General features: G+C 39.3%; 1 protein-coding gene across 5 annotated transcripts in view; it reads left to right on the top strand.

Annotated features, from left to right (window-relative positions):
* utrn (utrophin) overlaps window positions 1-27,836 on the top strand; it is a 221,429-nt gene that overhangs the window by 48,335 nt on the left and 145,258 nt on the right. For all 5 annotated transcript variants that reach the window (XM_065286533.1, XM_065286535.1, XM_065286534.1 and 2 more), the window contains 31 exons: window positions 398-505; window positions 634-813; window positions 1,156-1,346; window positions 1,579-1,678; window positions 1,763-1,850; window positions 1,930-2,177; window positions 2,889-3,069; window positions 5,955-6,070; window positions 7,245-7,385; window positions 7,491-7,598; window positions 9,391-9,546; window positions 10,575-10,745; window positions 10,991-11,170; window positions 13,511-13,645; window positions 13,783-13,932; window positions 14,011-14,172; window positions 14,475-14,606; window positions 15,854-16,027; window positions 16,129-16,284; window positions 16,690-16,860; window positions 16,935-17,114; window positions 17,315-17,443; window positions 17,838-18,008; window positions 18,085-18,261; window positions 18,454-18,582; window positions 20,586-20,831; window positions 22,127-22,299; window positions 23,892-24,027; window positions 25,892-26,067; window positions 26,181-26,316; window positions 26,671-26,820. In XM_065286533.1, coding sequence (XP_065142605.1) covers window positions 398-505; window positions 634-813; window positions 1,156-1,346; window positions 1,579-1,678; window positions 1,763-1,850; window positions 1,930-2,177; window positions 2,889-3,069; window positions 5,955-6,070; window positions 7,245-7,385; window positions 7,491-7,598; window positions 9,391-9,546; window positions 10,575-10,745; window positions 10,991-11,170; window positions 13,511-13,645; window positions 13,783-13,932; window positions 14,011-14,172; window positions 14,475-14,606; window positions 15,854-16,027; window positions 16,129-16,284; window positions 16,690-16,860; window positions 16,935-17,114; window positions 17,315-17,443; window positions 17,838-18,008; window positions 18,085-18,261; window positions 18,454-18,582; window positions 20,586-20,831; window positions 22,127-22,299; window positions 23,892-24,027; window positions 25,892-26,067; window positions 26,181-26,316; window positions 26,671-26,820 — 4,851 coding nt within the window. The remainder of the gene's footprint in view (window positions 1-397; window positions 506-633; window positions 814-1,155; window positions 1,347-1,578; window positions 1,679-1,762; window positions 1,851-1,929; window positions 2,178-2,888; window positions 3,070-5,954; window positions 6,071-7,244; window positions 7,386-7,490; window positions 7,599-9,390; window positions 9,547-10,574; window positions 10,746-10,990; window positions 11,171-13,510; window positions 13,646-13,782; window positions 13,933-14,010; window positions 14,173-14,474; window positions 14,607-15,853; window positions 16,028-16,128; window positions 16,285-16,689; window positions 16,861-16,934; window positions 17,115-17,314; window positions 17,444-17,837; window positions 18,009-18,084; window positions 18,262-18,453; window positions 18,583-20,585; window positions 20,832-22,126; window positions 22,300-23,891; window positions 24,028-25,891; window positions 26,068-26,180; window positions 26,317-26,670; window positions 26,821-27,836) is intronic.

Below are 27,836 nucleotides of genomic sequence, written 5' to 3'. Positions count from 1 at the left end.
TATTTAAATCATTATTCCCTGAAATTCTGTTCTGTGGATTCTGTTTCATGAATCTGGGGTCACTATGTACAGAGCTTAACTCATCAGTTTGCATCCTGGGAGATGAAGAAATTGAATTCTGGGTGTGTTTGACCTGCAGACACCATTACTATTGAGCCAGTGTATCATTAGGCCAGAGTGCACAAGATCTTTTTCTCCCATGTTCCCTGTCTAGACCTCTTCCATTAGTGTGTAACCATAAAGCTAAACTGATCTGTCATGGAATCAGACACTTTCAGTCAGTGATGTTAACTGTTGTTTTAGACATGTATGGTGAAAGAGACATTTAGACGACACTTAATCAGATTTTCCCTTTCACAGTATCATATAATTAATCATTTCTGTCTTGTTCTTTCAGAATTTGTTTAGCTCCTGGCTTGCAGAAAAGGAGAGAGCATTAAGTGAAATTCAGACGTGTGATTTTAAAGACCCCAGTGAAATAAACGTCAGCGTTCGCACATTAGCAGTGAGTTAACAAGCATAAATGCTGATATGAGATGCTGCACTGAGATCACACAGTTTGTCCCACTTATTGGACGAACAATATGTAGTATGAAAATTTGTCATGAATGTTTCATTTTTCCCCTGTGGCAGAACCTTAAGGAGGACATGTCTCAAAAGCGGAGGACACTGAGCGCTCTGACAGATGCTGGGCAAGACGTGATGGTGTTGTTAAACAGTCCAGCAGCTGCTCAGAAGATCGAGAAGGACACAGACGTGCTGACCCAGCGCTGGGATAACCTGGTCCAGACACTGGAGGACTGCTCCAGCCAGGTCAGATACAACTTCACTCCAAAAAGAGATGTCTTTTTAAACAGAAAACACTTCAACAAGGGATTCACTAGGACTACAAGACATACCTTATATGTAATGTGACTTCAAAAGTTTATTTTCCAAATAATTCCCAAGACGTGCACCAAAAAATGCGTTCTAGGAGTAGTTGAACTACTTTAGTTGTGTGTTTATTTCTTCCCGATTCCAAACACAATTTGTTTATGTAGCTTGTAGCATTAGCAACTCAATGTGCACATAACCTGAGCGCTTATCGCTAATCTGTGGGTTTACTATCAGGTTTACCACATGACATTGTTTCTAATGATCTGTTCTGTTATTCAGGTAACTGATGTGGTGTCTGTTGCTGGGCTGCATCAGTTACAGGAGAGGCGGGTTGTTACGGAGACCGTCACAACGGTGACGACACGGATGGAGCAGAGCATCAGCAGCAGCATTAATAGGGAGCGGGAGTTACTGCCACCTGCCCCACCCAAACGAAGACATCTGGATACAGACGCACAGCTCAGGACACTGTAAGGGGCAGTTCAAACTTTGCAGTATTTGCGTGTGCAAATACGTTATTTTGAATGTAGACCCGTGGTGTGTCTGCGCTGCAGATGTAGACCTACGTCTGTCCTATGACAAACACATGTCAAAATCCAAAAGCATTTCAACAGAAATATAGAAATATACTTCTATACTAATATATAAATACTAACTGGTATTTGTGCATCTCTCTGATGTGAATGTATATGTGTTTTGTAGAGCTGAATCTGATGTTCCTGAGCTTTTGTCACAGCTGGCTGAGTGGAAATCATCTGCTCTAGCTGTGAAAGATTCATCTGTCCTAAAGGAAAAACTACAGGTGACACATACTGTGATGTACCACACAACCTTTGCAGATTTAATATTTGACTTTACTGATTCATTTTCTGTGTACTGTTTTTAGGTTCTGGAGGCGGGGCTTGCTGACAAGGAGGGTCCAGTTAAAGAGGTGCTGCAGAAAGGCGAGAAGATGATTGAACAGCTGGAGAAAGGTAGGCAATGATGAGTAATACTTTAAAGATGGAGTACAACAGATGTGTTGAATCTGATCGATTCTGGTGTTTTTGACAGAGGGTCTGTCTGCAGATGAGGCTCGCTCGGCCCTGGAATCTGTGCGTGAGGAATGGGTCATCTGTCAAAACCTCATCCAAGATCTGAAGAACCGAGCTCAGGTTCTAGAGCGGGTGGCTTCGGTTCTCTCCGGGATCAAGGTTGTAGATGGAGTCCTGCTGGAGAAGGAGAAATGGTTGATGTCCACAGAGGGGTTTAGAGAGAAACTCGACCAACAGGAGCTGCAAACGCTCAAAGACGAATGTGAGGTCAGTCAAGTATCACAATTCAAATGGTTATGTATCCGACTCAAATCGTATTCTCACTTTTATACTGACAAAGTACCTGTGTTTTTTTTAAAAGGGCATCTATTATGCAAAATCCACTTTAACAGGGTGTTAGGACATAAGTGTGTGTTGGCCACTACTTTTTTTAATCCACATTAAACCAAAGTAGTCATTAGACATGGCGTTTTGATTCTCTTGTGCATGTGATGTCACACTGATATATCCCCGCCCACATCCATTGACTGACAGTCTTGCATTACCATAGTTTCCGCCCTCAGTGAGTTATATGCTGTCCGCCATATCTCAGTAGTGAAATGCTATTGTCTAAGGCTGTATTCACAGAAATCAGATCTTTTTTAAGTGAGAGTGCTCACTGTTTATGAAGAAGTGAGGAGCGGCAGCTCATTTGCATTTAAAGGTACAGACATTAAAACCCAAAGGGGCATTTTGGACATGTTAAAAATCAATTATCTGTGGGGTATTTTGAGCTTAAACTTCACAAACATATGCTGGGCACACCTGAGATTTATATAACATCTTGTAAAAATGGCATAATATAGGTGCCCTTTAAACACCAAACAGTTATGTTTGGGTTATGTTTAGAGGTGGGGTAGCGGATTAAAAATGTGATCATTTTAGTATTATTTTGATTAAATAAAGTCATTCCTGTGTGTGTGTGTGTGTGTGTTTCAGTGTGGTTTAGCAGATCTGGTAAAGCTGCAGGTGCAGATAGAAGATCTTTGTGCTCAGGGGGAACTTCTGAACGCAGATCCTGGTGTACCTGATAACCTGAGATCCAATCTAACAGTGCTGACATCACGCCACAATACAGCCATTAAAGAACTGAAGACACGACAGCAAGACATCAGTACAGGTACACATTACCACCGAATTACAGCATATGCAACACATGTGAAGAATGATGCCCGGGTTTGCTAAATTTTTCAAAAGGAAGAACACAACATTCTTGCACGTGTGTGTGTGTGTGTGTGTGTGTGTGTGTGTGTGTATTTCTGCCTACTTTTTCTTAAAGAAACAGTTAAGCTAAAATGTAAAATAATGTTTTTTTCCAAATAATGTATAAGCAATCCTCACGCTGTTTCAAAAGTGCATATTTTTTTATATAAATTTTTTTAGACATTTTTTGTCATCCATCTTCAACTCCCCGCCAGCGTTTTTTTAAAAAAAGTTGCCAGCCAGCGCCAGAATTTTTCATGATTTTCACAAAAGGTTAATGCCTTCCAGAAAATCGTATTCTTTAAATATATAAACAAACAATATATGACATAAAAGAACAGACCCTCTGCTTTTAAACAAAAAAGTTTCATCCTACCTTCATTAGTTCTGTTTTTATCACCTCTCAAATATGGGTAGGTTTCTTCAAAAACACCCATTTTTGAGAAAAAAGCTGAGATAATTCCATTATTTTGAAGGACTTTTGATAGAGATCAGATGCAGAGCGATCTTTAAAACATAGACAGAGTTTTTTCTTTTTCTCATAAGGCACTACTTCCGGGTTGTATAAGTTGCGGTATTGCGGATAGCAAATTCTCGTCATTGGCAGGGAAGCGTTTTCTCTTAATTGACGAGTTATCACGTCCCCATTCGCAGCTTCAAAGGGCTCTAAAAGATCCCAACCGAGGTGTAAGTGTCTTATCTAGCAAAACCATTGTCATTTTCACCCAAAAAAGATGTACTTTTTAACCACAACTTCTCGTCTTACACTAGCCGTGTGACGCGTCAGCGGGATCTTACGTTTTCATAATCACATCGAAAGGTCCTGTGTTACATATGTGAAACGCACACTTGCAAACCTTTTTAAACAATAAACTGACACAAAGACATTAATTAGTATCATTTCACATACAACAACATCTGAACTATCCTCTTTCTCCACACTTGTAAAAACTGGAGCCGTAGTTTCACAAACGTCATGCGTGACTTTTCAACGTGATTCCCTAATACGTAAGGTTATGCTGGCGCGTCACAAGGCTAGTGCAACATGAAAAGTTGTGGTTTAAAAGTATTTTTTTTTCCTGAATATGATGATGGTTTGCTAGATAAGACCCTTATGCCTCAGTTGGGATTGTTTAGAGCTCTTTGAAGCTGCATTGTAAACTGTTGAGGTCCACTATATGGAGGAAAATCTGGGAATATTTTCCTTAATTTTTTCTCGACTGAACAAAGAAAGATAAACATCTTTGATGACATGTGGGTGGGTAAATTAACTGTTTTTTTATGAAAAGTGGAGTAATCTTTTAACTCTTTCCCTGCCATTGACGAGTTGACTTGTCAATTAAGAGAAAACGCATCCCTGCCAATGACGAGTTTTTCTGGCAATCCATATTTCCGCTATTATCCACCAGATGGTGCTCTTAAAATACAATTATCTCAGCTTTTTTCTTAAAATATTGTATTTATAGGTGATACAAAGAGAACAAATGAAGGTAGGATGTTTTTTTTTTTTTTTTTTTTGAAAGCAGATGGTCTGTTCTTTCATTTGATAAATTGTATGTTTATATATTTAAAGAAGAACATTTTCTGAAAAGGCATTAAACTTTTGTGAAAATCATACAAAATGCTGCCGCTCTCTGGCAACTTTTTGTAAAAAATGCTGGTGGGGAAAGAGTTAATCTTGATGCATTACATTCTGGAATTGATCTTTCTCTGATGGACACATGATGCAGTTTTAAAAGGCCATATTTAGACAGTATTATGTTGCTGTTATTCATTTGGCGGAGGACATACAGCATAATAATTTAAAGGTTTTTGGAACTGAAGGAAAACTTGAGGCCCATGCCGGGTTTTTACTGGCACCGGGACCTGAATCAAAGCCAACCCTCAGTTACACACCCCAACCCTCGCTTTCTCTTCACTTTCTCCCTCTTTTCTCTTGTTCTTTTCAGCTTTTTTAAAATCTGAGAATTATGCAAGAGTTAAATCATTCGTGCAGCAAACCACAGCGTAGAGAGAAAGCGAGGCCGGTCTATTTATGGCTGTAGCGTCAGTGGGAGTTCAGTGTGAAGCTTTCATACACTGAGAGACTGATAAAGCTTTAAGTGTTTGTGTAACTGTGGCAAATCTGTACTGCGTGTCAATGTTTAACCTTGAGATTGTGCTTAAATGCATCTCATAGTCATGTGAGTCATGTAAAAACACTTCTGAATGACGACATTATTGAATTATAATTTCTACAGACTCGCTCTAAAAAGATACTTCCATAAACACTTTTAAATAAAACATTTACTCAGGATGCTAATTTTACCCACATTGTCCCTCATGCATACAGCACACATGATTTAATGTGCATGGGACAATTGGAAGCCTAATTTTCCATGATTTGACTCGTTGACCCGGCATCTGGGATCCACTGCAACCAAACACACAAACAAACAAACACAGACACACAAACAAACATGAACCACAGTCAGTTATTTTGCTTTCCTCGCTGCATGTCAAAAACATCATCACAGTAACTGAGTTTATATAGTATATATAAAGAGTTTAAAATGTTTTAAAGTTTTACAGGTCCATAGTGAAACAACACAAACTTACCACTCAGAAACGTCCATTAACAATCTCCAAACAATTGATTATTCCTCAAAATCTGTATCTTCATCTGATACAGACTCAAACATAAGGTCTGTTTACACACACACACAGAGCTACTGAAGGAGCTGCTCTGAGAAACAGCCAATCAGAGCAGAGCTCAACATTATTATTCATTCATCTCTCTCTCTTTCTCTCTCTCTCTCTCAGTATTGTCCAGGCTCATGGGCTCCAGAGCTCTGCAGCAGATGGACGTCAGACTGACATCTCTCAGAGATGATGTCAGAGATATACCCACAGCTGAACAAGGAGTCAATAAAACTCAGGTGAAACTTTTAAACTTTATTCACCTTGCAACTAATGCAGGTTTTTCAAATACCTTAAATGATTTGGTTTTTGAGACTATTCGATCACCAATAGTGATTTACAGTCTTAGCCTGACACATGATGCCAAAGCCATATTTTCCTTCCTCATACTCGATGACCTAATGTAAGAAATATTTCACATTAAAGTTTCCCCATTAAGGAGAAGAAAAATCTTTGTATCTAAACTTAAAATCCTGTGGTCTTTTTCATGAATGTAAAGATCAGTGAGGGTCAAACTCACTTACATTCTTACAATTTAACTTAAATCATATTATAGTTCTTAATAAAATGACTGCCTGCCTGGTCAACTGCTGAGTAACTCATAACTTTATTCCTTTAGTGCACGCTAAGAGTTAATTTTGGATTAAGCTTGAATGTGTTAATGTTTTGCCATATGTTAATCCTCTATTGGATTTGTGTCTGACCTGTGTCTGCAGTCTGGTAGCTTTGTGTTTATTTTTTAGCTCTGAATGTGAGCCAGTGGCAAAGGTGGCAAAAGTAGGCACCATTTATTTAAAGTTATATAAATGTTTACTCTTTCATTTGGTCGTCCCTGTGCCAACAGAGATGAAGTTTTCATGCCAGGCAGTGTTCACGTGGCAGAGTAAGAGTTTTTAATGCCAACGCTGTTTTTTGTCTTGTGCTCGCTGAGCTTTGACCTGCCAACACAAACAGCAAAATCAGCCTGGAAGAGAAACGTATAACTTCTCTCTTACTTTAGCTTATTACACAAGATTTACAGTAATATTTTCCAGTTAAAGATGTTGACAGAGATGATCACATGACTATGAGCTATTATAGTTCAGAAGTTTCATGTGTTGAACTGTGTCTCCCCCTGCTGGTCACATTGACCAACACATGAAAATAATAAATTACTTTGCTATTATAGGATCATAGTACACAAATATGTCTGCACACATATACAAACTCATACATGTAGTTTTGTGGAATTGTGAGATGTTGTAGAAATGCAGTAATGGTTTTGTTTCAACAATTTTCCCATCAATATCACATTCGAGTCTTCATAGTCCCACACTTGTAAAATCTGAATTTAACCCCTGGTTATATATTAGCAGGTGTTAAATGTCTTGATCAGGGTGCTTCTGGGTAATGTAGTTTTAAACTGTTTTAAAGGCTCTGTGTACTGAGATAGACTTGCAGCGGGAGAAAGTTTCAGATCCTGAAGAGCAGCAGTGTTGGACCGAGCTTTCAAGTGCCGCCCAGGATCAGCTCGGCATACTGCAGTGCATTCTGGGTAGCATGAAGGACACAAAGGTAAGTGCTGTCCAAACAAACACATTCTGGTAAAGATCTCTTAAAAGTGTCTGGCATGAACACGGAGGATGCTTTAATGGTTTTGATGGTTGTGTTGATGTTCAGGTTAAGAGCGAGGAGGTAAGTCGCTGGTTAGATGCGGTTGAGGAACTGCTGTCTCGAGACACGAGCGGTCACGGCGACAAACTACAGGAAGAACTCGAGCAGTGCAAGGTCAGTGGTCATTTAAACTACTATATGACAATTTAGGTGCTTTTATAATTTTACTCAAATGAGAGGCTCATGTCATTCAAGTGGAAGAGAGCAAGGATTTAAGTTACAAAGAAATCAGATGTTTAAGTGTCTAGAAACTTTAAAAAATCAGAAAGCAGGAAAAACTGTAAACTGAAACAGAAAATATCTGTCCATGAGATACAATAAAGTGCAATAACTCACAAGAGGCCATGCTGGGTTGTATGTAGTGCTTTAATACTTACACATGGTAGCTACAATCAGGGCCGGTTCTTGCCAGCCATAGAAGGGTGGGCTGGCAGATATCGTGGGTGGGCAATATTAGATTAGTGTAATTGCACAAATGTAGATTATAATGCATTTAAAAATAATGTGTTTGCAAAGCATATTAAAAAGCTGAGAAAGTTTATGAATTATTAGCTTGCTGGTTCATGCATTAATAAAAAATGATTAGTCAAACTGCAAATAAATATAAAGAAAGCTACCACTTATACTAATATATAACCAAATACTTTAATTTGCACCAAAAACTAAACCCCACTGATTGGCCATTACATTAATCTGCTCAACAGGCACGGCTGTGATTGGTTGTAATACTCAACGCTGCAAAAATAATGCGTATGAAGTAATCTGATGCATCATGAACCGATTTAAATATGCATGCTGTCATCGATGTTTGTCTTCATTTCACATTTCATTTTGATCATGATTTTTATTTTTATTTGTAAAGGGTCATGTTTGCCCCCTTGAATTTAGGGGACATTTTTATTGGTTGCATTTTTGCCCAAAGCCGTCAGTAATTTCCAACCCTGAGACGTGAACGGACCATCCATCATTAAATGACGGCTAAATGGATTCAAAAGACTGGGATGGTGCATTTAAATTTAAGTCAAAACCTGTAACATAATTTTGGGGAATGGGGTTTTTTTCTGAAACTGGAGCTGTAGAAAAGGAATAAAACAGGCTACACATTGAACAAAAATAATTCTGCTTTTAAATCTTGTGTCGCATCAACCAGATTCTCCTCTACAGACAGAGTCGTGAAGATAAAGTGATGTTGCTTTCAGCCAATAAATACAGAAAAATGCTGACATTTTCTGGTGTTGAGTGTTAGGACCGTCTACAGCCCTTCCTTAAACTCTTAACTAAGATTTCTTTTAACCAATGTATAAATTGTAGTAAAACAAAATATGAATGATGTTTTTGACTAAATTCTGATTGGGTTCTTTGGGGGGGGGGCTTAGCCCACCCCTGCCCATGCCTAGAGCCGGCCCTGACTACAATATTAAAAAGAAGTGTGCAATTTTTGCTTAACTAATAGAAATTACAGTTAAGTTTTCATCTATACATTTGTCACGCGCTTTTGTCCAAAGCAACTTTTTTATCACTTTGTGTTTCCTGGGTTTGAACCCATGACCTTTTGCGCTGTTAACACAATGCTCTACCAATTATAAACAAGGTGTTAGATGTTTGTTTGTTTGTGTGGCATGACTGGGTGAGAATAGCAATTTAGCTCAACCAATGATGTGAATTTGGGCTGGGATAACCTGTTTAAACTTCCTGACCCTCTTCCTGATCTGTTGAATGGCACGGGACGTGTCTGAAATTAGTTTGGATTTCTTACTTTGAAAGATGTTTGATAAAATGTTGTTTTATTAAGATGTTTTCATGCTAATATTTGCTCACTGTGGGTGTTGCGCAGTGACATTCACAATGGGATGTGTGTGTGTTTTATAAACAGTGCTTGAAGCAGGTTTTATCTGTATCTGTGCAGGAGTTTGTTGGTGAGATGGAGAGCATTGAGTCGTCTTTGAAGCAGATGGTAGAGAATGTTGCAGCCGTGCAGCAGAGTGCAGTACCGGGCCTGACCAGCTGGGGGCAGAAAGAGCTGGATGAGAGTCAGATGCGCTGGGACTTGCTCAGTAAAGAGGTTCGAAATAAATCTCCTGTTGTGTTAAAATATACACTCATCTCAGTTTATCTAAACACTGATGAAGAACCACATTTTATGAGACTTTTTTAAGATGTAAAAATGAGTCTTCATTGTCACCAGAGTGCATATATGAAGTTTTAGCAAAAAATACCATATAGATCATTAATCATAGCATGTTAATATTGGCCACTTAATAGGTGCGAGCAAATATGTGCCGTTTTTGGGTGTGTCCTTTAAAATGCAAATAAGCTGATGAAATGCAAACACTGATCGCTATAATGGTGGTTTGTTGAAATTGAAACTTAAAGATGGGGTGCACGATCTCTAAAGCCAATGTTGACATTTAAAATCATCTAAACAAACCCAATAGAATCTGGACCTTATTTTGATAGACCCGCCCCACACATACACAACCCAGGCATCGATGATGTTTAGTAGATGTTTCTCAAAATCGTGCACCCCACCTTTAATTGTGCACTTAATGGCAGTGCCGTGGTTCTATAGTGCAGATTAAGGGGCGGTATTATTATAATAAGATCCCCTTCTGACATCACAAGTGGAACCAAATTTCAATGAGCTATTTTTTCACATGCTTGCAGAGAATAGTTTACCAAAACTAAGTTATTGGGTTGATCTTATTCACATTTTCTAAGTTGATAAAGCACTGGGGACCCAAATATAGCACTTAAACATGAACAAAGTCAGATTTTCATGATATGTCCCCTTTAAGATGAAATGATGTGAAGCAAATGTTATTATTTTTAGCTTGCATGCTAAGCACCGCCGTAGACATGTCCATGTAGATTGTGTTTGCTTCTCAAACTACTGTGACACTTACTCTATCAATCAATGAAAGATCCATCTAACAAGCCATGTCACAACACCAGCGATTGGCCGGTAGGAATGTGTTTATAGGTCCATTATAGGATGTTGGTTTACATACACGTGCTACTCTTGTAGATAACGTTTAGCAGAGGTACATATGTCCTTTTGCATATAAAAACATGGCAATCCCTCAATTGCAGTTGGTGAGACGTGAGGAGCGTGTGAGCGAAGGTCAGGAGAAAGTTATGAACCTGAAGAAGGACGTGGCGGAGATGCGTGAGTGGATGATTCAAGTGGATGAGGAGTGTCTCATGAGAGACTTTGACTGTAAGAGTCCAGAAGAGCTGGAGGAGGCACTTCAAGAGATGAAGGTAAGAACGAATAGAGCTTTCACAGGTTACCAACCATTTACTGAACAAACATGATCTGAAATTTAACGGTAAATATAACCCAACAGTGTTTAGTTCAGAGATGCAGTCTTTACATTTTCTTGCCATTAAAGCTCTGAAACATTTTTAAGAAGTGGGTGTTTATGTAAATGCAATATCTTTTATATTTTTAAATGAACAAGCTTAGCCACATTTGTGTCTCCTACATGTGATGTGATTTTTTTCAGAGAGCCAGAGAGGATGTGTTACAGAAGGAAGTACGGGTGAAGATTTTAAAGGACAACATCAATACGTTGATAAATACGATGCCTCCCGGTGGTCCGGACCTGAGCGCTGAACTCTCTGAAGTCCTACAAAACTATCAGAAACTATGTGATCGTTTCAAGAGCAAGTGTCACACTCTTGAGGTACTGATATACATGCTGTTTGTAAACCACAGACATTATTTTGTGATTTGACGACACACATGGTGACATTCCAAGGATTGTTATTCTCAGTTATAGACCGTTTAAGCAGTAACAACATAAACAAGTGGCTGTCGCGGTCCGCACGTAACTTCCGGTAAACTCCGCTAAGAATAAATAACAACAGAGTTCTTTAAACGTAGTTTATTTATATAACAAGCAAAAAAACAACACATAGATTACCTAGGAAACCAAAACATTTGTTATTTTCGACGAGGCATTCGTTCAAGAGATCAGTTTAGTAACTAGTCAGACCATTAAAAAAATGAAACCGGAAGTAAGGTTCGGATCCAGACGTGTATCACGTGCGTCCGATGAAACCATCTATACAATGGGCTGTTGAATGCTTTATTCTGATTGGTTCCATGGGTATGCTTTATTTTTTTATTAACGGCAGGGTTTCCCGCATCACATTTCAGTTCGGGTGGCCCGCCTAAGCTGGGAAACTCTGCCGCCTTAACTAGGTCGTCCCAAAAAAAAAGAAAGAAATAATTTGCTGCACAAAAGGCTGTCAATTGCATCTCAGATAATAGCGCGCGCCACACGGCCGAAATGAGAAAGACGTGGTCCGGACCGTCACTGTCTGGAGGATAACTAGCCAGTCGATAAAACATTTTGAAGAGTAGTGTGGATGCGCTTTACACCGCGAGCGTGCACATGCGCCCAAATGAAATAAAGATGTGGTCCGTCATGTCTGGAGGATAGCCAGTTGATAAAACGCGTGTCCGTGAGAACTGTAAGTGGACTTATGTTTTGGGGTTATTTAAGCCTGTTATTGTATTAGTCTATAGTTCTTGCCAATGTAAAGTAAGTTAGCTGATGATTTTGTTGCTTGAGCAACCTGCTAGCTAGGTTTCACGTGCCTGTTGATTCGATATAATTGTTGAGCGCTCTGCTCACTTTATTCATGTGCATTATTTACATGCTACAGTAGTTACACTCCTTTAAGATAATGTAATTAATAGTGGGAAATAATCAGTTTTGCAATTTTTGCGCTATCATTCATCGTTCGGCAGACGTTCTACAACATATACTTTCATAGTTTGTGTTTATTAACCCTTTAGTTTCACTTCATCATGCAGCTATTCCCGTTTAAGGTAAAACATTTAATTCATTAATAATCTTTTATGTGTTCATTTTCCGTCATAGTTTCTTCAAAATTAAGTTTTATTTGAGTGTTTTAAATAAAAATATTGTAATTTTCATCATGACGCATATGCCCAGCCCCTTTGATTGCCACCCCCCTCGGCCCCGACCACCCGCCAAACCCTAACACCTTAACTAAGAAATTTTCTGCGGGAAACCCTGAATGCATACCTGACCTTTCAGATGTCTAAAAATAACCACCAGTGAAATGTCTGTGTTAAAGGAGTAGTCCACTTTATAGATGGGGCCCATTGACTTTCCATAGTATTTTTTTTCCTACTATAAAAAGTCAATGGACCCCATCTCTAAAGTGGACTACTCCTTTAACCATCATATAAGTAAGGAATAGTTGACCACGGGCCCTTAAAAAATTTGAAAATAATGCACACCATTATTTACCACTTATACCACAGTTACCATAGACATTGCTCTGGTGTTAATTGTAAGACATTTGACAGGTTTGGTGTGCGTTTATTGAAAAATAATTAACACACGTGGAACCAATCAGAATAAAGCATTCAACAGACCCGTGGTATAAGCGTAATAATTGACTCCATCCTTTGAATTATTTGAATATAATACACACTCCGCTTCCTGTCGTGCCGCATTACCACCTTGGGTGTGCATTATTTTCAGATAATTCAAGGGCCCGTGGCAATTATTCCTTTTATAACAACCGTCCTAAAATGATAAACATAGCCTCATTTGGGTATTATGAGTTATGTTTCTGGTACAGTTTAATATATTTACAAATAAATTAAATGTAAATATCAATAAACAATAACATATATGAGATTTTACTTTCCAAAAAGATTAAGGTAAATTCATGTTCCTCTTGTTTGGCTAAAAAGCCTCTAAAAAGCATTGAAGGTTGGCATCCCTTACAAATTAAGCTAAAAACAAATCATTTACTCGTGTGGCAGGTAGCCGCTTTGTTTCGGGGTCCTGATCACCCTATTTGGATTTGTTCTGTAATATCAACCAGCTGGCTGTATGTTATCCCTTACATAATAATCAGAAAGTGATAAATAAATAAATACTCTCTTCATAGTAAGACCAGGGTCATTCCGAAAAACAGGACGTTTGTTTTGAAATGTTGTCTCACTGTCAGTCTCATGTTGGTTTATTGATGATCAGGAGGTCTGGTCATGCTGGTGTGAGCTCCTGCAGTATTTAGATGTGGAGTCGGGCTGGTTAAACACGCTGGATGAGAAAGTTCAGACCACAGAGAATGTTCCAGATAGCACAGAGGCTCTGGCTGAAGCTCTGGAGGTAATAGCAGTGTTTTTATTTCTGATATCACAGTGAATCTCAGGCGAGACGATACTCTGTTTACTCAAAATGTTTTTACAATAGCAACCCAAAAACACTCATCAGTAGCGAGTGTTTACGATCTGTTTCTTTCTCAGTCTTTGGAATCGGTTCTTCGTCATCCGGGTGATAACCGGACTCAGATCCGTGAGCTGGCTCAGACTCTCATTGATGGAGGCATCCTGGATGAACTCATCACTGAGAAACTGGAGAACTTTAACTCACGTTATGATGAGCAGACTCACCTGGTCAGTTACAGTTTCAGATCAGATTTATTTCTGATGTATCAGATTCATATCTGATGGTTCATCCGTCTGTGTCTGTAGGCTGCCATGCGTCAGATTTGTCTGGAGCAGCAGTTGGCTATCCTGAAAGAGAACGAGACAGCTTTACAAACACTACAAACATCTCTCACACATCTGGACCAAACGCTCACTTCATACCTCACAGATCGCATCGACGCTTTCCAGCTGCCACAGGAAGCTCAGGTACACACTAATGCTTCAGTCATTCATGATATCATTTCTATTGCCACACGACACTGATAGTTGTTAACCAATCGCAGATTCAGATGGCCTGTATAATACTAATACATATACATTCAATGTTAATTGGCTAAGTGCATGGTATGGTCATTGGGCGATATCGATAATCTCAAAATGACCTAGTGTCGCTTGATAAACTGGCCATGCTGTGTTGTTTTAAAATCTGATTGATAATTTGTTTGGAAATCATAAAAGTCAAAAAAGTAATGTAATGTTTTTCCAATGGTTTGCATTTGACCTTCAAGGCGATCCAGACTGAGATTGCTGCTCATGAAGCAACACTGGAGGATTTAAGAAAGAGGAATGTGGGTAATGTGCCTCCATCAGCGGCAGAAGGCAAATCGGTGCGAGGAGGTACCCAGCTAGACCAGTTACAGGTGAGTGCAATACTGGCATCTGCAGGAGAGGAGTACAACTGCAGGACATTTGACCTAACTAAACCTCTAAAGTAGGGTGACCATATTTAAGATTTTAAAAATAGAAGCCCAGGGGGGACAGGAGGCAGATGGACACCTGCAGTGGATATAACAGCATTTATTCAGGTTGTGAATAAAAAGAATCTTATTATAACCATAATTGGATTTTATACCAACCCTATTGCATTAAAAGATAGGTATCACATCTGCCTACCTTTAGTTTTGTGTACTGACTGACCCAAATACGAGCTGAAGTATGAGGGAACTAAAACGATCATGAATTTGTGTAAAGATTGTGGAATACATCACAGTTTTTTTGGGGGGGGGCAAAACTTTGGGTCCTTAAATTTTTTAGGTCCTAAAACTGGACATGTCTTGAAAAATGAGGACGTATGGTCACCTTATTTAAACTCAACTCTTCAACTCTAATTTACATGCTATTTTTATATATAATACAGGGTTCCCACGGGTCCTTGAAATCTTTCAAAGTTTGTGAATTTGGGGGGAAAATTCAAGGCCCTGGGAAGTTTTAGAAAATATACATACATAAGTACAGGTCATTGAAAGTGCTTGAATATGTTTTATGCGAGACGTTTTCAGGAAAAAAATCCATATTATTCCCTGTGTAGTGTAGGATAATATCATAAAAATTCTAGACTTTTAAGCACACGTGCTAAACTGTTTGCTTTAAATGCTTATATCTTCTGTATGTGAATGTTGATTCATACCAAAATGCTTTTTTGCATAGTTGTGTTTAACACTTGAAAACATCTTGGGTTACGTATGTAACTGTTGTTCCCTGAGAAGGGAACGAGACGCTGCGTCACCCTTGCCATACTTCCTGCGTCCCTGTAACGCCGTCTTTGGCAATATTTCAGATAGCGATATATTTCCTGACTCCCGCGTCAATGTGTCTTTGTCATTAAGCCTCACCATTGGTTGAATTTGATTCAGACCCACTTACCCCTGGAGGCGTCCCCAAAGTGTCACCGCAGTGACGCAGCGCGAGTTCCCTCAAAAGGAAACTGTAACAATGTATCTTAATCTTAACTCGAAATGTGTCCCAACATTTAATCCTTGAATTTGAGGGTATTGGACCTGGAAAGTCCTTAAAGGTCCTTGAATTTGAAGTTAGCCAAGGTGTGGGAACCCTGATCATATAATAACATTATAATATAATATTATAACAGTATAACTTTACCTTTTAGCGGAAACTCCGTGAGATTAGTACAAAATTCCAGCTATTCCAGAAACCGGCTAACTTTGAGCAGAGAATGTTGGACTGCAAGAGGATTCTGGATAATGCCAAAGCTGAACTTCACGTGCTGGATCTGAGAGACACCCAACCAGAAGAGATACAAACCCACCTTACCGGCTGCATGGTGAGCGGAGGAATAATCAAACACATACAGTCTATAAACAACATACAGTGTTTACCTCACGATAGACTCACTTTACTTCTCTTGTGTTGATGCGAATGCAGAAATTGTATAAGATCTTGAGTGAGGTGAAACTAGAAGTGGAGACGGTGATTAAAACAGGCAGACAGATTGTACAGAAACAACAGACAGACAATCCTAAAGGCATGGATGAGCAACTCACCTCCCTGAAACTACTCTACAATGACCTGGGAGCTCAGGTACACCTCAAACATAAAACCCAAATGAAAGAGACACGTACTGTGGACATAATATGAAATTAAAGTGAGAATTTCTTTACCCACCCCAACTCGACCCGCAGGGCCCGTGGGTTATAAGAAGTCACTAACACGTATTGTATTTGTCATTTTATTTATAGACCATTGCTGACGAAATATTTTAATATATTTGACTAGTCATGCACAGCTAACTAGTTGGTTGGTGATAATACTGTAGGTTGGAAGAATGCACAGTTATCTCGGGTTTAGCAGCAGGTAGACCTTATGGCTTTATTTAAAAGTCATCAAAACTAATTCCACTGATACTAGTCGAGTATGGAATAAAGATTGGACTGTATTTAATTTCTATACCCATCCCAGTATTGACTGTATCGAGTGTGTTATTAGGTGACGGAGGGGAAGCAGGATTTGGAGAAGGCTCTGTCTCTGTCTCAGAGGCTGCAGAAAGACAGCGCCGCCCTTCAGGCCTGGATGAAGCAGACCGACACGCAGCTCAAAGAGAAACTCGACACGGGCGACATGCCCGATGATATCGAAACAGAGATCGCGTGGGCAAACGTGAGTGTTTCAGACAGAGATGTTCGGTGAAGTTGCATGCTGCGTGATAACTCGTATGTTTGTTTTTTTTGTAGGGCGTTTTAAAGGAGTCTGAGAGGAAGAAGAACGATCTGTCTGTAATAATGGAGAACAGCGCCGCCCTGCAGGCATTAGTGGAGGGAAGTGAAGCTCAGCTGGAGGATAAATTGTTTGAACTAAATGAGGATTGGGAACGTGTGCACACGCTGATAGAGGATTGGCTCAGTGCCGTTCTGGTGAGTGTGTATAAAGTATAAAGTCTCTGCCTTTAACTTAATATACATTATAGTAGACTAAACAAACAAAGACGTATTTTGCATAAAAGGTGCCCTTTAACAGTAACAAAAATCCTTGGTTAAAACATTAAAGCAGATGCAACACAACCCTGCTTACTGTATACCTGAAATAAAAATCTTGTGTCTTTTGCGTGTTTCAGAATCACAGAAGTGAAGTGGAGATGTTTGATGAAAACCTGGCACACATCAGCACATGGCTGTATCAGACTGAGATTCGATTGGATGAGATGGAGAAGATGTCTGCTGGAGAGAGAGAGAGAATGATGAAGGTCACAATACGCACAGACGCAAAGCCTTTTTACTCCACATGCAAGATTTAAGAGCGTCACTTTTACTTACAGCAATCAAGAGACTTCATCCTGCCAATAAAGTGAAATGTTTATATACTTTGAGAATGATGAGAACCGAGTATAATCTCCAGCTCTAATCGTGCCTGGCTTTTCGCAATTTCCACAGGTCAGGTGCACAGGTTTTAATCAACCTGCTGAGTGATGTGTTTACAACTTCCCATTACTTGATAGTGTTATGAGATATCAGTTTATTTATTGCCAGCCTGTTGCTTGTTGTGACATTTGGTACTTGAGATACCCAACTATGCTTGGTGGCTTAATATATCAATCTCTCTCGTCTGAGGTTTGTTTCTGTGTGTTTGTGTCTTTCTAGGCTGTGTTGTGCGAGTTGGAGGGGATGAGCGTGCGTGTGGACAGTGCACGTGATCAGGCGGTTATACTGATGACCAGCAGAGGGCCTGCGTGCAGAGAGCTGGTGGAGCCTAAACTGGCCGACCTGAACCGCAGCTACCACAAGGTGGCACAACACATCAGTGCCGCTAAGGTAAATCACGAGTTTCAGACGTTTGCAAAGAAGTGTCACTGTGTGTCAGGACTGAGTGTGTGTTTGTTGTGGACAGGTGTCTGCTGGACTTGAGGTCAAACAGGAGGCGGCGCGGCCGCAGCAGGAGGTGTTGAGTGAAAGTTCAGCTGCTCCTCTCGCCTCATCATCACTACAAGTGTTTGAATCTGAACTACAGGGTGCTCTCAAAGCCCTCGACCAACATGACCATACACACACCACTGATGATGACAGGGTACGCACACACACATTAACTCTACGCCTATTTTTCTATATCCAATCAAGGCACAGTGGAAACAAAAGCCACTCAATGCAGAAGTAAAGTTGAACGCTACTTTTTGTTCACTAGGACTCTTCAGATATACTTTTTTCCCAGTAGAGTTTTATCACAATATCAATTGTGTGTGTGTATGTGTGTATGTTATAGTTGGATGAGGAGAAAGCTCATGTTGAGGAGGTGTTGAGGAGAGGTGAGGAGGTGCTGCTGTCTGTTGCTGATGAGGACAGAAGGATGGAGATCCGCAGGAAACTCACACTGCTACAAACACGATACAAGGTCTCAGTCTATTCAACTTTATTCAATCGCTTTAACATTGCTATATTGACTTATATATTAAAGGAACTGAATGAGTTTTTCCTCACACTAGACATGCTTTTCGTGTTTTATGCATATTGTATCCAGAAAAATGTGATTAAATCTAAGAAACAAACAAACAAAAAAAACATGACAACTTATGTCAGTCAGTAATGTAGGCGTTGACTATTAGCTTAATGTCAATAGTAGGGCTCTGTGTGTACCATGTCCTCAGTGTTTTTATGTTTGATGCATTTTTGAAAGTGTTTAAAAATCATAGATATGTATAATAAAGGCAAGATGTCTCGCCCGCGCTGCTGGCCAATTGAGTGGAACGTCTACATTTGGCGGCCATCTTACCACAGGCAGCTTGTAGCATTGAGTTGAATGGTCCAGGTACTTTTAAATAACCATACTTGCTTAATTTTCGACCGATTTTCAAACGGTTTGGTTTTTTATAAACGTCAAAGATGTACCTATGACACTGCATACTTATACAAAAAAAAACTAATTTTTCATGAAACATGTTAAAGCATCCGGAATTTTAGCCATGTAATAACGTTTGTACTGTAAGAAACCAAACTGTTTGAAAATTGGTTGAAAATTGAGCAAGTCAAGTTCATTTAAAAGTGAAAAAGTGAGTGAGCGAGCTGTCTGGGGTAAGATGGCTGACAGGTGATGACGTTAGAGACTTCGCCGTAACACATCTAGCCTTTATACATATCTATGGTTTAAATGCATGTAGTTGTGTCACAAGCTAAATGACTGCAATGTTTATGGATTTTAGCTTTATAAACGGCTCTGTCACAGTTTTTCTCTCATTGCAACAATGGACCCTGTTTTATATGTGACCTCTAAGATGGATTTACACTGAAGAGCTTGATGCACAATTCCAATTTGTTGACTATATCTGGGTTTTTTTGACGACCCGGTTACAAGTAAGACATACTGACCCCAAACAGCTTAAACTACAGAGGAAGTAAAATGTTGTGATATGCAATGGCCACAGACAAAATGATTACCGTATTTTCCGGACTATAAGTCACTACGGAATATAAGTCGCATCAATCAAAAATGCATCAGGAAGAGGAAAAAACATATATAAGTCGCAATGGGTTACACATCGCATTTATGATTTTTTTTTTTTTTTTATAAATCCAAGCCGAAGAACAGGCATTTAATCTGGAAAGGCAAGTTATTCAACTAAACAATAGCACACAGAACAGCAGGCTGAATAGATGTCCGTACGTTAACGTAATACAAACAGTTATTTACACCATACACAATAGCATACTGAACATACATGGAGGGCTGAATAGGCTAAATGAACAGAACAAGCCAACGCGAATCAAGTTCGCAGGTTCGTCATTCTACATCACTGAATTCATTGAATTACATAAATACAAGAGCGGACTCTCGGGGCTGTAGACGGTAATGTTGTCTCTCAGTTAATTTAAGTCAATATTAATTAATTTTGACATATAAGTCGCACCTGACTATACGTTGATTTATGAAAAAAGTGTGACTTATAGTCCGGAAAATACGATATACAAGATTATAGAGCTTTATTTCTGTAACAAGACATAAAACTTCATCATTACTTCACTAAGTGGAGCCATCGAGCCAAAGATGTGCTGCTAAAAAGAGTCAGGTGATCGCGGGTGGTGTCAACCTGAGTTGACGTCATGTGCCAGCGTCGCATTTTTAATGAAGCAGGACACCTCTTGAGATGGAAATATCAGATTTGTCTGCATACATTGCAGACGCGAATGCATGTATTCGATTCATATCCTATTTATCTCCGCATATGAATGATGCCTGAAACCAATGGGAATTGAGTCACTTTAAACATGCAGTGTAAATGCTGTTAAGTGTATGACAAGTCACTGTTAACTTGCTTTCTCTCTCTCTCTCTCTCTCTCTCTCTCTCTCTCTCTCTCTCTCTCTCTCTCTCTCTCTCTCTCTCTCTCTCGCTCTCTACACAGGAGCTGCATATCATCAGAACTCGGGCAGTTGTTGAAGAAACAATCGACTCCTTGTCTTCTCCACAGAGAGCAGACTCATCCCCCTCTCCTCCGGATGAGAGGAGCGTGTCTGTCTCTCCGTCTGACTATCTGCTGGACATTAATAAGGTCCTGTTGGCCATGGCCGACATCGAGCTGCTCTTGAACTCTTCAGAGCTGAGCGGAGGACTGTTTGAAGATTTCTCCAGTCAGGAGGACACACTCAGGGTTAGAGAGACACGTCTGCATATTAACATCATACAGCTTAAACTGCATTAAACTTCTGTAGGGCTGTACACAATACTATTCAAAAGTTCAAGGTCCATTGAATGACATTTTTTTATGATCTTAAGGTGCTTTACTCTTGAATTTGTAGAAGGTCCTCTTGACAGAAGTGCAATATAATTTTTTGACAATAGCCCTGTTCTTTAGAGCGGGTTTTGTCACTTTTTTGTCTCAGACGATGACATGTTTGTCCTGTGGTGGCTACCTATGGTAGCTTCTCTATGCGTTTTGAAAGGAAGGGGGGCTGTGAACCGAGCTGTTGGTTCACAATCTTACCTCTAGATTAACGTATACCGTTTGTTTAACGGATTAGCGTTTGTATGATCATCTACATTGCAAATCTAAATTCATTTTATTTTCTAATATCTTCATTAATTACGATGCTTTCTCTTTGGTCCTAAAGCTTTTTTCACTATGTGAGGTAATTTATCATGTGTCATCATGAACACATCAGACTGTATACATGCCCTCACTGTGACCGGTTGTCATTACTCATAGATATATACACTAGATGTCGCCTTGAGGTTCTAAGCATGCGTCAAAACCGCCGCCATCTTGGAACAGGGGTCTTGTCATAGGAAGTAGCTAGGTAATGCTGCTATCTCCGCCTGTACTCCGAATTCATGGACGATGCCGGACTTTTGTGCTGCGTATGGATGTTAGTCCTACTAGCACTATGCATTATAGTTAGAAAAAGTAGATTTTCATAATATTAAAACTAAAAAAAATTTCTGAACTCAATGCTAAATACATGTCTGACTGTTGAAACGAACCAAAAGAAAACCAAAAAAATTGCATTCATGACGATTTATGGTGATTCTATTTCCGTTACACCATTGCCTACAATGACGCAGATGCGGGGCTCCCCTGTTTGAAGATGGCGGCTCTATTTGATGCATTCAGTCCAATGAACTGCCGTAGCCAAGGCGACATCTAGTGTACATATCTATGGTCATTACTGAGTGATCATTTAAATGGCATTGATTGGTTGTGGCATTCATACATACAGCAGCCATCTCTGTGATTGGTTGCAATGCTTAAACGGCTCAAAAACATCAGAAACAGTCTTTACACACAGCCGTCATTGTAATGTTGATCATTTACTCAATGAAATGTGAAGACATAAGCCACCAGATGCATTGTTAAACACAACTACCTGTTCTGTGTAGCTCAGTGGTTTAGCAGAATAACTTTCTGTTTACTGCGTGATGTTTACCATGTTTTGTCTCTGTTTATAGAGTATAAGGGAGAGTCTGGAGCGTTTGGGTGAACAGGTTCAGGTGATCAATGAGCATCAGCCTGATGTGATTCCAGAAGCTTCCAGACAGGAGATGACACAGATATCAGATGCCCTTACACAGCTGAATTCAGAGTGGGACAGAGTCAACCGTATGTTCGACCAGAGGAAAGGGTCTGTATTTACCCAGAATTCCCTCTGTCTGCTAATCTGAACATCCCAACCATATCTGTGGCCAATAGATATTAGGCCATTATTAATCCTAAATACAGCCATTGATGATGATTTATACAATCTGTTTCTTTTCTACAAAATATAAATATGTGAGATATGACCTAGACATTTTTCTTTATGATTCACCCCAAAACTCTGTAAAAGTGAAAAGCTTCTCATATATAAAGGTTGTTATTTTTATCAGGAGTCAGTTAGACATAGGATGAAGTTTGTTATATGGCACAAATGTACTTGCAGACAGCAGATGTCACAGAGAGAGGTTTGACCCAGTTACTGTGCTACTATAGAGACTTTCAGTGGCACAGTTCTTCATTCATTTCCAGTCTGGTGTGTGTGTACTGGTTAGTCTTGCTGGTGAATCAGTATGGGACTGATCTTTCTAGTAAAAATAGTCAATGGTTTAAGCTATTAAACAACAGGTTGTGTTCTGAAGACTAGATCTTAATATATTTAAAGGGTTTTAACACCTGCCAATACATCAAGTGCTTTATTGAGTATACTTCATTGAGCGTGAGCCTGGAAGTGTGTGCTTGACTCATACTCACTACGACCATGTAAATCCTTTATTGATGGACATCATGTTAAGTCTGTAAAATCAGACTGAGCTGGGAAAACTTTACCGGGTTTAGCCCGGAGTATCAGTAATCAGTTTTTTACGTATACGCGAAAGTATGCGCACAGTCTAACGCCAGCTTTGAAAAGTATCGTTTATTAGACTCGTACGTGTATACAGACGTTCGACCATAGACTGTAAAAAAAGTTGAACGATGGGACGACACTTCCTTCCATTGTAATGAACTGAGCGTAAAATGTCAAACTATGGGCGCTGACATGTTACCCAAAAACATCAGTTTGAGCCTGGGTATGCGCAGAAAGATCAAACGTACGCCCAAACTAATTTTGTCGGTGTGAAATAACATAGAAATCAAAAACTGATAGTTATATCTCCAATCTTCCCTCGAAGCTCCGATAGTCCGCTCAGAGAAGCTGTCAATCACAAATGTCAATCATAACGACACCCCTGTTTCTATAGCATCAATTACAAATGGGTTACATGTGTCCAAGCAGTGGTACCTTTAGAAGTGCTTTACAAACACATCCTCAAAATCTGTATCTTCATCTGATACAGACTCAAACATAAGATCTGTTTACACACACACAGAGCTACTGAAGGAGCTGCTCTGAGAAACAGCCAATCAGAGCAGAGCTCAACATTATTATTTATGACCCTTTCAAATAAAATAATAATAGATAATATAATTCTACAGTCAAATCCTAGGGTTGTAAATGGACATGTAAAACTGTCTTTGGATCATTTCTGCACTTAATAAAGCAACAAACCTTCTATGTAGATATCAGAGAACAATTTAACAGATTATTACAAGGCATTCTTTGGCACCTTTAAATGAATGACATGACTGTACACAACTCAAAATGATCACCCAGATCTGTTCTGATCAATTATATAATTATATCTGATTCAGTAATGTGTTGACATCCTCACTTATATTCTGATATTTGTGTCTTTCCAGATGTTTTGATCAAGCTGTAGAGGAGTGGCGCCAGTTTCACTGTGACATGAATGACCTTTCACAGTGGTTGAGTGATACTGAACAGATCCTGGACGATGGAGAACTGGATGTACAGCGCGCCCGTGCACAACAACAGGTCAGATAAGATATAAGATGAAAGGTCACAGAGAGATCTCTACTGACCTTCATCTAATATCTGATGTTCAGAAGGATTGCTATGGTGTAGATGTTAAAGTTTTGTTATAGTAACTGAAACTCGAATCCAGTGGAAGTGATTCATGTGATTGTAGGGGTGATGCTGATACGGTGTGCGCGTCTCAAACAGGACTCTATACTGTGAACAGAAAATGAAAAGCGAAATAGCAACATGTTTATACAGTGTGGTAGTGCCTCCGTAATTTCACGCCCGACGCTGAAATGTCACGCTGCAAAAAAAGTCACAATGTTTATACTCGAAGTCTTAAAGGGATAGTTCATCATTTACTCAACCTCATTTTCTTTGTAAACCTGTATGAGTTTTTTTCTGACTGCAAAAAAATATAATTTGATAAATGATGGTTGGTACATAGCTGGTGGTAACCAATGACTTCCATAGAAGGAAATCAAATATTCAACGATCGAAATGATTCAGGTTCCTTCATTCTTGAATTGGACATCGCTATTGCATTTTGGAGCATGCAGCGCATTTACTCACCACGGCTTATAATATTAAAGGGGCATTAAGTAGGGTTTTAAGTGTTTTATTAATCGAAATCAATGTTTTTATTCATAAATATGTCCTCATTGGTGTCAAATGACCTCTGGCAGTGATCTGACTTTAAGCTTAGAATTTCTTCTCTTTACTTACATTGAAAGAGTAAGCTCAAGGAGGCATCCATATCGTTCCGCCGTATTGATAAACTATAATAGCAGAGAGAGACAAAAAGCACTTTCCTACCAACACGTTTCCACAACGCGTTTTCATTCAGAACACATGAACCAGCTGAAACGGACAAAGAAGATCAATGAGTACATAACTGCTACCGTAGTTGCAACACGCATTTGGAAAGGCGAAGCGCTAGAGAGCACTGTTCGTTTGAATGCAAAATACAATTTCACCACTAGATGGGGGTAAATCCTACTTATTGTCCCTTAAATGCAATATTAATCTAATCATTAAAAGTGGTCACTTTTACAATGATTTCCTTACAAAAATCAATCTTTTAAGTTAAAGCCTGGACAAACGAGAGATATTTTTATTAAAAGTAAATGAGATCAAAGCAAAATCTAAATCTTTTCACATACCCCCTGAAAACTATTCCCGTATCCCCGGTTGGGAATCACTGTCCTAAAGCCCACAGATCAGAGTCAGATGTCTTTCATATGTCCTGGTGACAGGTGTGAATTCTCAGGACTTCGATCTGTTAGGTTTCAGGTCCTTTAGTGGTGCTTTCAATTCCAAAATAATCTCACGCGTACATCAGCTTTAATGGAGATCAGAGGTTTTATCAGACAGGTAATCATTACATTGAGTATAACATCAAATGAGGGATTATTTCTAACATCTGAGTAAAGTGAGAACGATAATGGACTGCAGTAATGATCTTGGCTTGTTTGATAAGATGCACAAAGACGCCTTTTCTCCTTCATTGAACTGTTCATACTTCAAACTCAAATGATGAATGTGTTTATCAGACTCATGGTTAAGTCTCTTTGAAAGCTCTTGAGAGGTGTGTGTGTTTATGTTTAATTGCCTTCAGATGTTAGGGGGTGTGTCTAATCTCTTTGTAAGTGCTGAAAGTGGCTGAGATGAATGTAAAATTGTTCCCAAATACAAATTAAGGTCGATCTCATTTGCTGCACTCATTTGCATGTGAATAGAAGCCAAGACTCACTGTCAGTTTAGTGTGTTAGACACACACATGGTTCAACTGTCCATTAACCTCTTTCTGTGTGTGTGTGTGTGTGTGTGTGTGTGTGTGTGTGTGTGTGTGTGTGTGTGTGTGTTTGTGTGTGTGTAGGATCTAGAGGAGGGTTTGGCGTCTCATCAGTCTGTTATAGCTACGTTGAGTCGGTCCGGTCAGCACATCATCGGCCAGTTATCCTCACCTGACAGTGTGCTACTTCAGGAAAAACTGGACGCTTTGAGACATCGCTGGATACAGGTCCAGAGACAAGTGTCAGATCGCCAGCGCAGGTTACTATGACGACAACAGGCGCCTTTCCTCCTTTAGCAACCAATATCATAGATCCATATGTAGAAGAAACTTTTGCAATAGTTTTTTCCTGTATGGTGTTTTGTTTGTGTAGATTGATGGGTGAAGATCCAGCGGTGATAGAGGTCATTCAGAGGACCGACGGCCTGGCTCAGTGGTTGGATCACGCCGAGGTTGCCGTGGCGACATTGCCCGTGTCCGCCACTGATAAGAGCCTCAAAGAGCTCAAGGTTCGACATGCATGTCACAGTGCTCTCTGTTAGTGTTGGGGAAGAATCTTTTGAGAAGTTTGCTAAATAAATGAGTTGTCAACACTACTTGAAAGAGAGAGATAGAGATAAAGATAGATTGAAAGAGAGATTTTATGGGTACTTCAGATTATTGCCCGGCTAAGTCTAACATTGTGTTGACATGCTACTGGTTAAAAACATAGCTTGTGACTGGAAAAGCATTATTATTTAAAAACAGCTGATCTTCTTGTCACACTAGTGAAGTGTATATTTAAAAATCTAGTTGTAGAGTAAACACACATGTCTGTTCCTGAAACACACATCACACACTTGATCTGTTTGTGTCTCTCTTAGGCCCTAACAGAAGAGATGGATACACAGAATGAGACTTTATCCTGGCTGAATAAGAGCGGATCTCAGATCCTGTCAAACTCAAATCTTACTCCTCACAACAGAGACACTCATATGAATAAACTACGACAGATAAACATCACCTGGAGTCAAGTATGACTGTCTGTTTCTGATTCCCTATACATTTTGCCTACTAGTTCTCTCTGTCTGTCTGTCTGTCTGTCTGTCTGTCTTTCTATTGGTTAGCCTTTTGTCTGTTCTGTCTATCTTTTTTTCTGTTTGTCTTTCTACTGATATATCTTTTTGTTTGTCTGTCTGTCTATCCATCTGTTTGTCTGTCTGTCTATCTTTTTGTCTGTCTGTCTATCTGTCTTTCTATTGATGTATCCTTTTGTTTGTTTGTCTGTCTGTCTATCCATCTGTTCGTTTGTTTGTATGTCTGTCTGTCTATCTATTGATTTATTATTTTTACTTGTATGTCTATCTTTTTTTTCTGTCTTTCTTTCTACTGATATATCCTTTTGTTTGTCTGTCTGTCTATCTGTCTTTCTATTGATGTATCCTTTTGTTTGTCTGACTTTATATAATTGTCTGTCTGTCTTTCTATTAATGTATCATCTTGTTTGTCTGTCTGTCTGTCTGTCTGTCTGTCTGTCTGTCTGTCTATCCGTCTGTTTGTCTGTCTGTCTGTCTATCTTTTAATTAATGTATACTTTTGTTTGTATGTCGGTCTGTCTATCTTTTTGTCTGTTTGTCTTTCTATTAATGTATCCTTTTGTTTATCTGTCAGTCTATATATCTGTTTGTCTGTCTGTCTGTCTGCCTGCCTACCTGTTCTCTGCTCTGTGTCTGCCTGTTTATCCATCTGTTTTTTTCTGTCTCTCGTTTTCTTATCTGTCTTTCTGTCTGTCTTTTTGTCTATATTTTTTGTCTGTCTGTCTGTCTGTCTATCTTTTGGTCTGTGTTTCTATTGATGTATTCTTGTGTTTGTCTGTCTGTGTGTCTACTTTTTGTCTGTCTGTCTGTCTCTCTGTCTGTCTGTCTGTCTTTTTGTCCGTCTGTCTTTCTATTGATGTATCCTTTTGTTTGTCTGTCTGTCTATCCATCTGTTTGTTTGTCTGTCTGTCTGTCTTTTTGTCTGTCTGTCTTTCTATTGATGTATCCTTTTG

This window comes from Paramisgurnus dabryanus, chromosome 21 (assembly GCF_030506205.2).
Source record: "Paramisgurnus dabryanus chromosome 21, PD_genome_1.1, whole genome shotgun sequence".
In the NCBI taxonomy this organism is placed as follows: Eukaryota; Metazoa; Chordata; class Actinopteri; order Cypriniformes; family Cobitidae; genus Paramisgurnus; species Paramisgurnus dabryanus.
The sequence above is the reverse complement of the archived record's forward strand: the minus strand, read 5'-3'. Positions and strand labels throughout refer to the sequence as shown.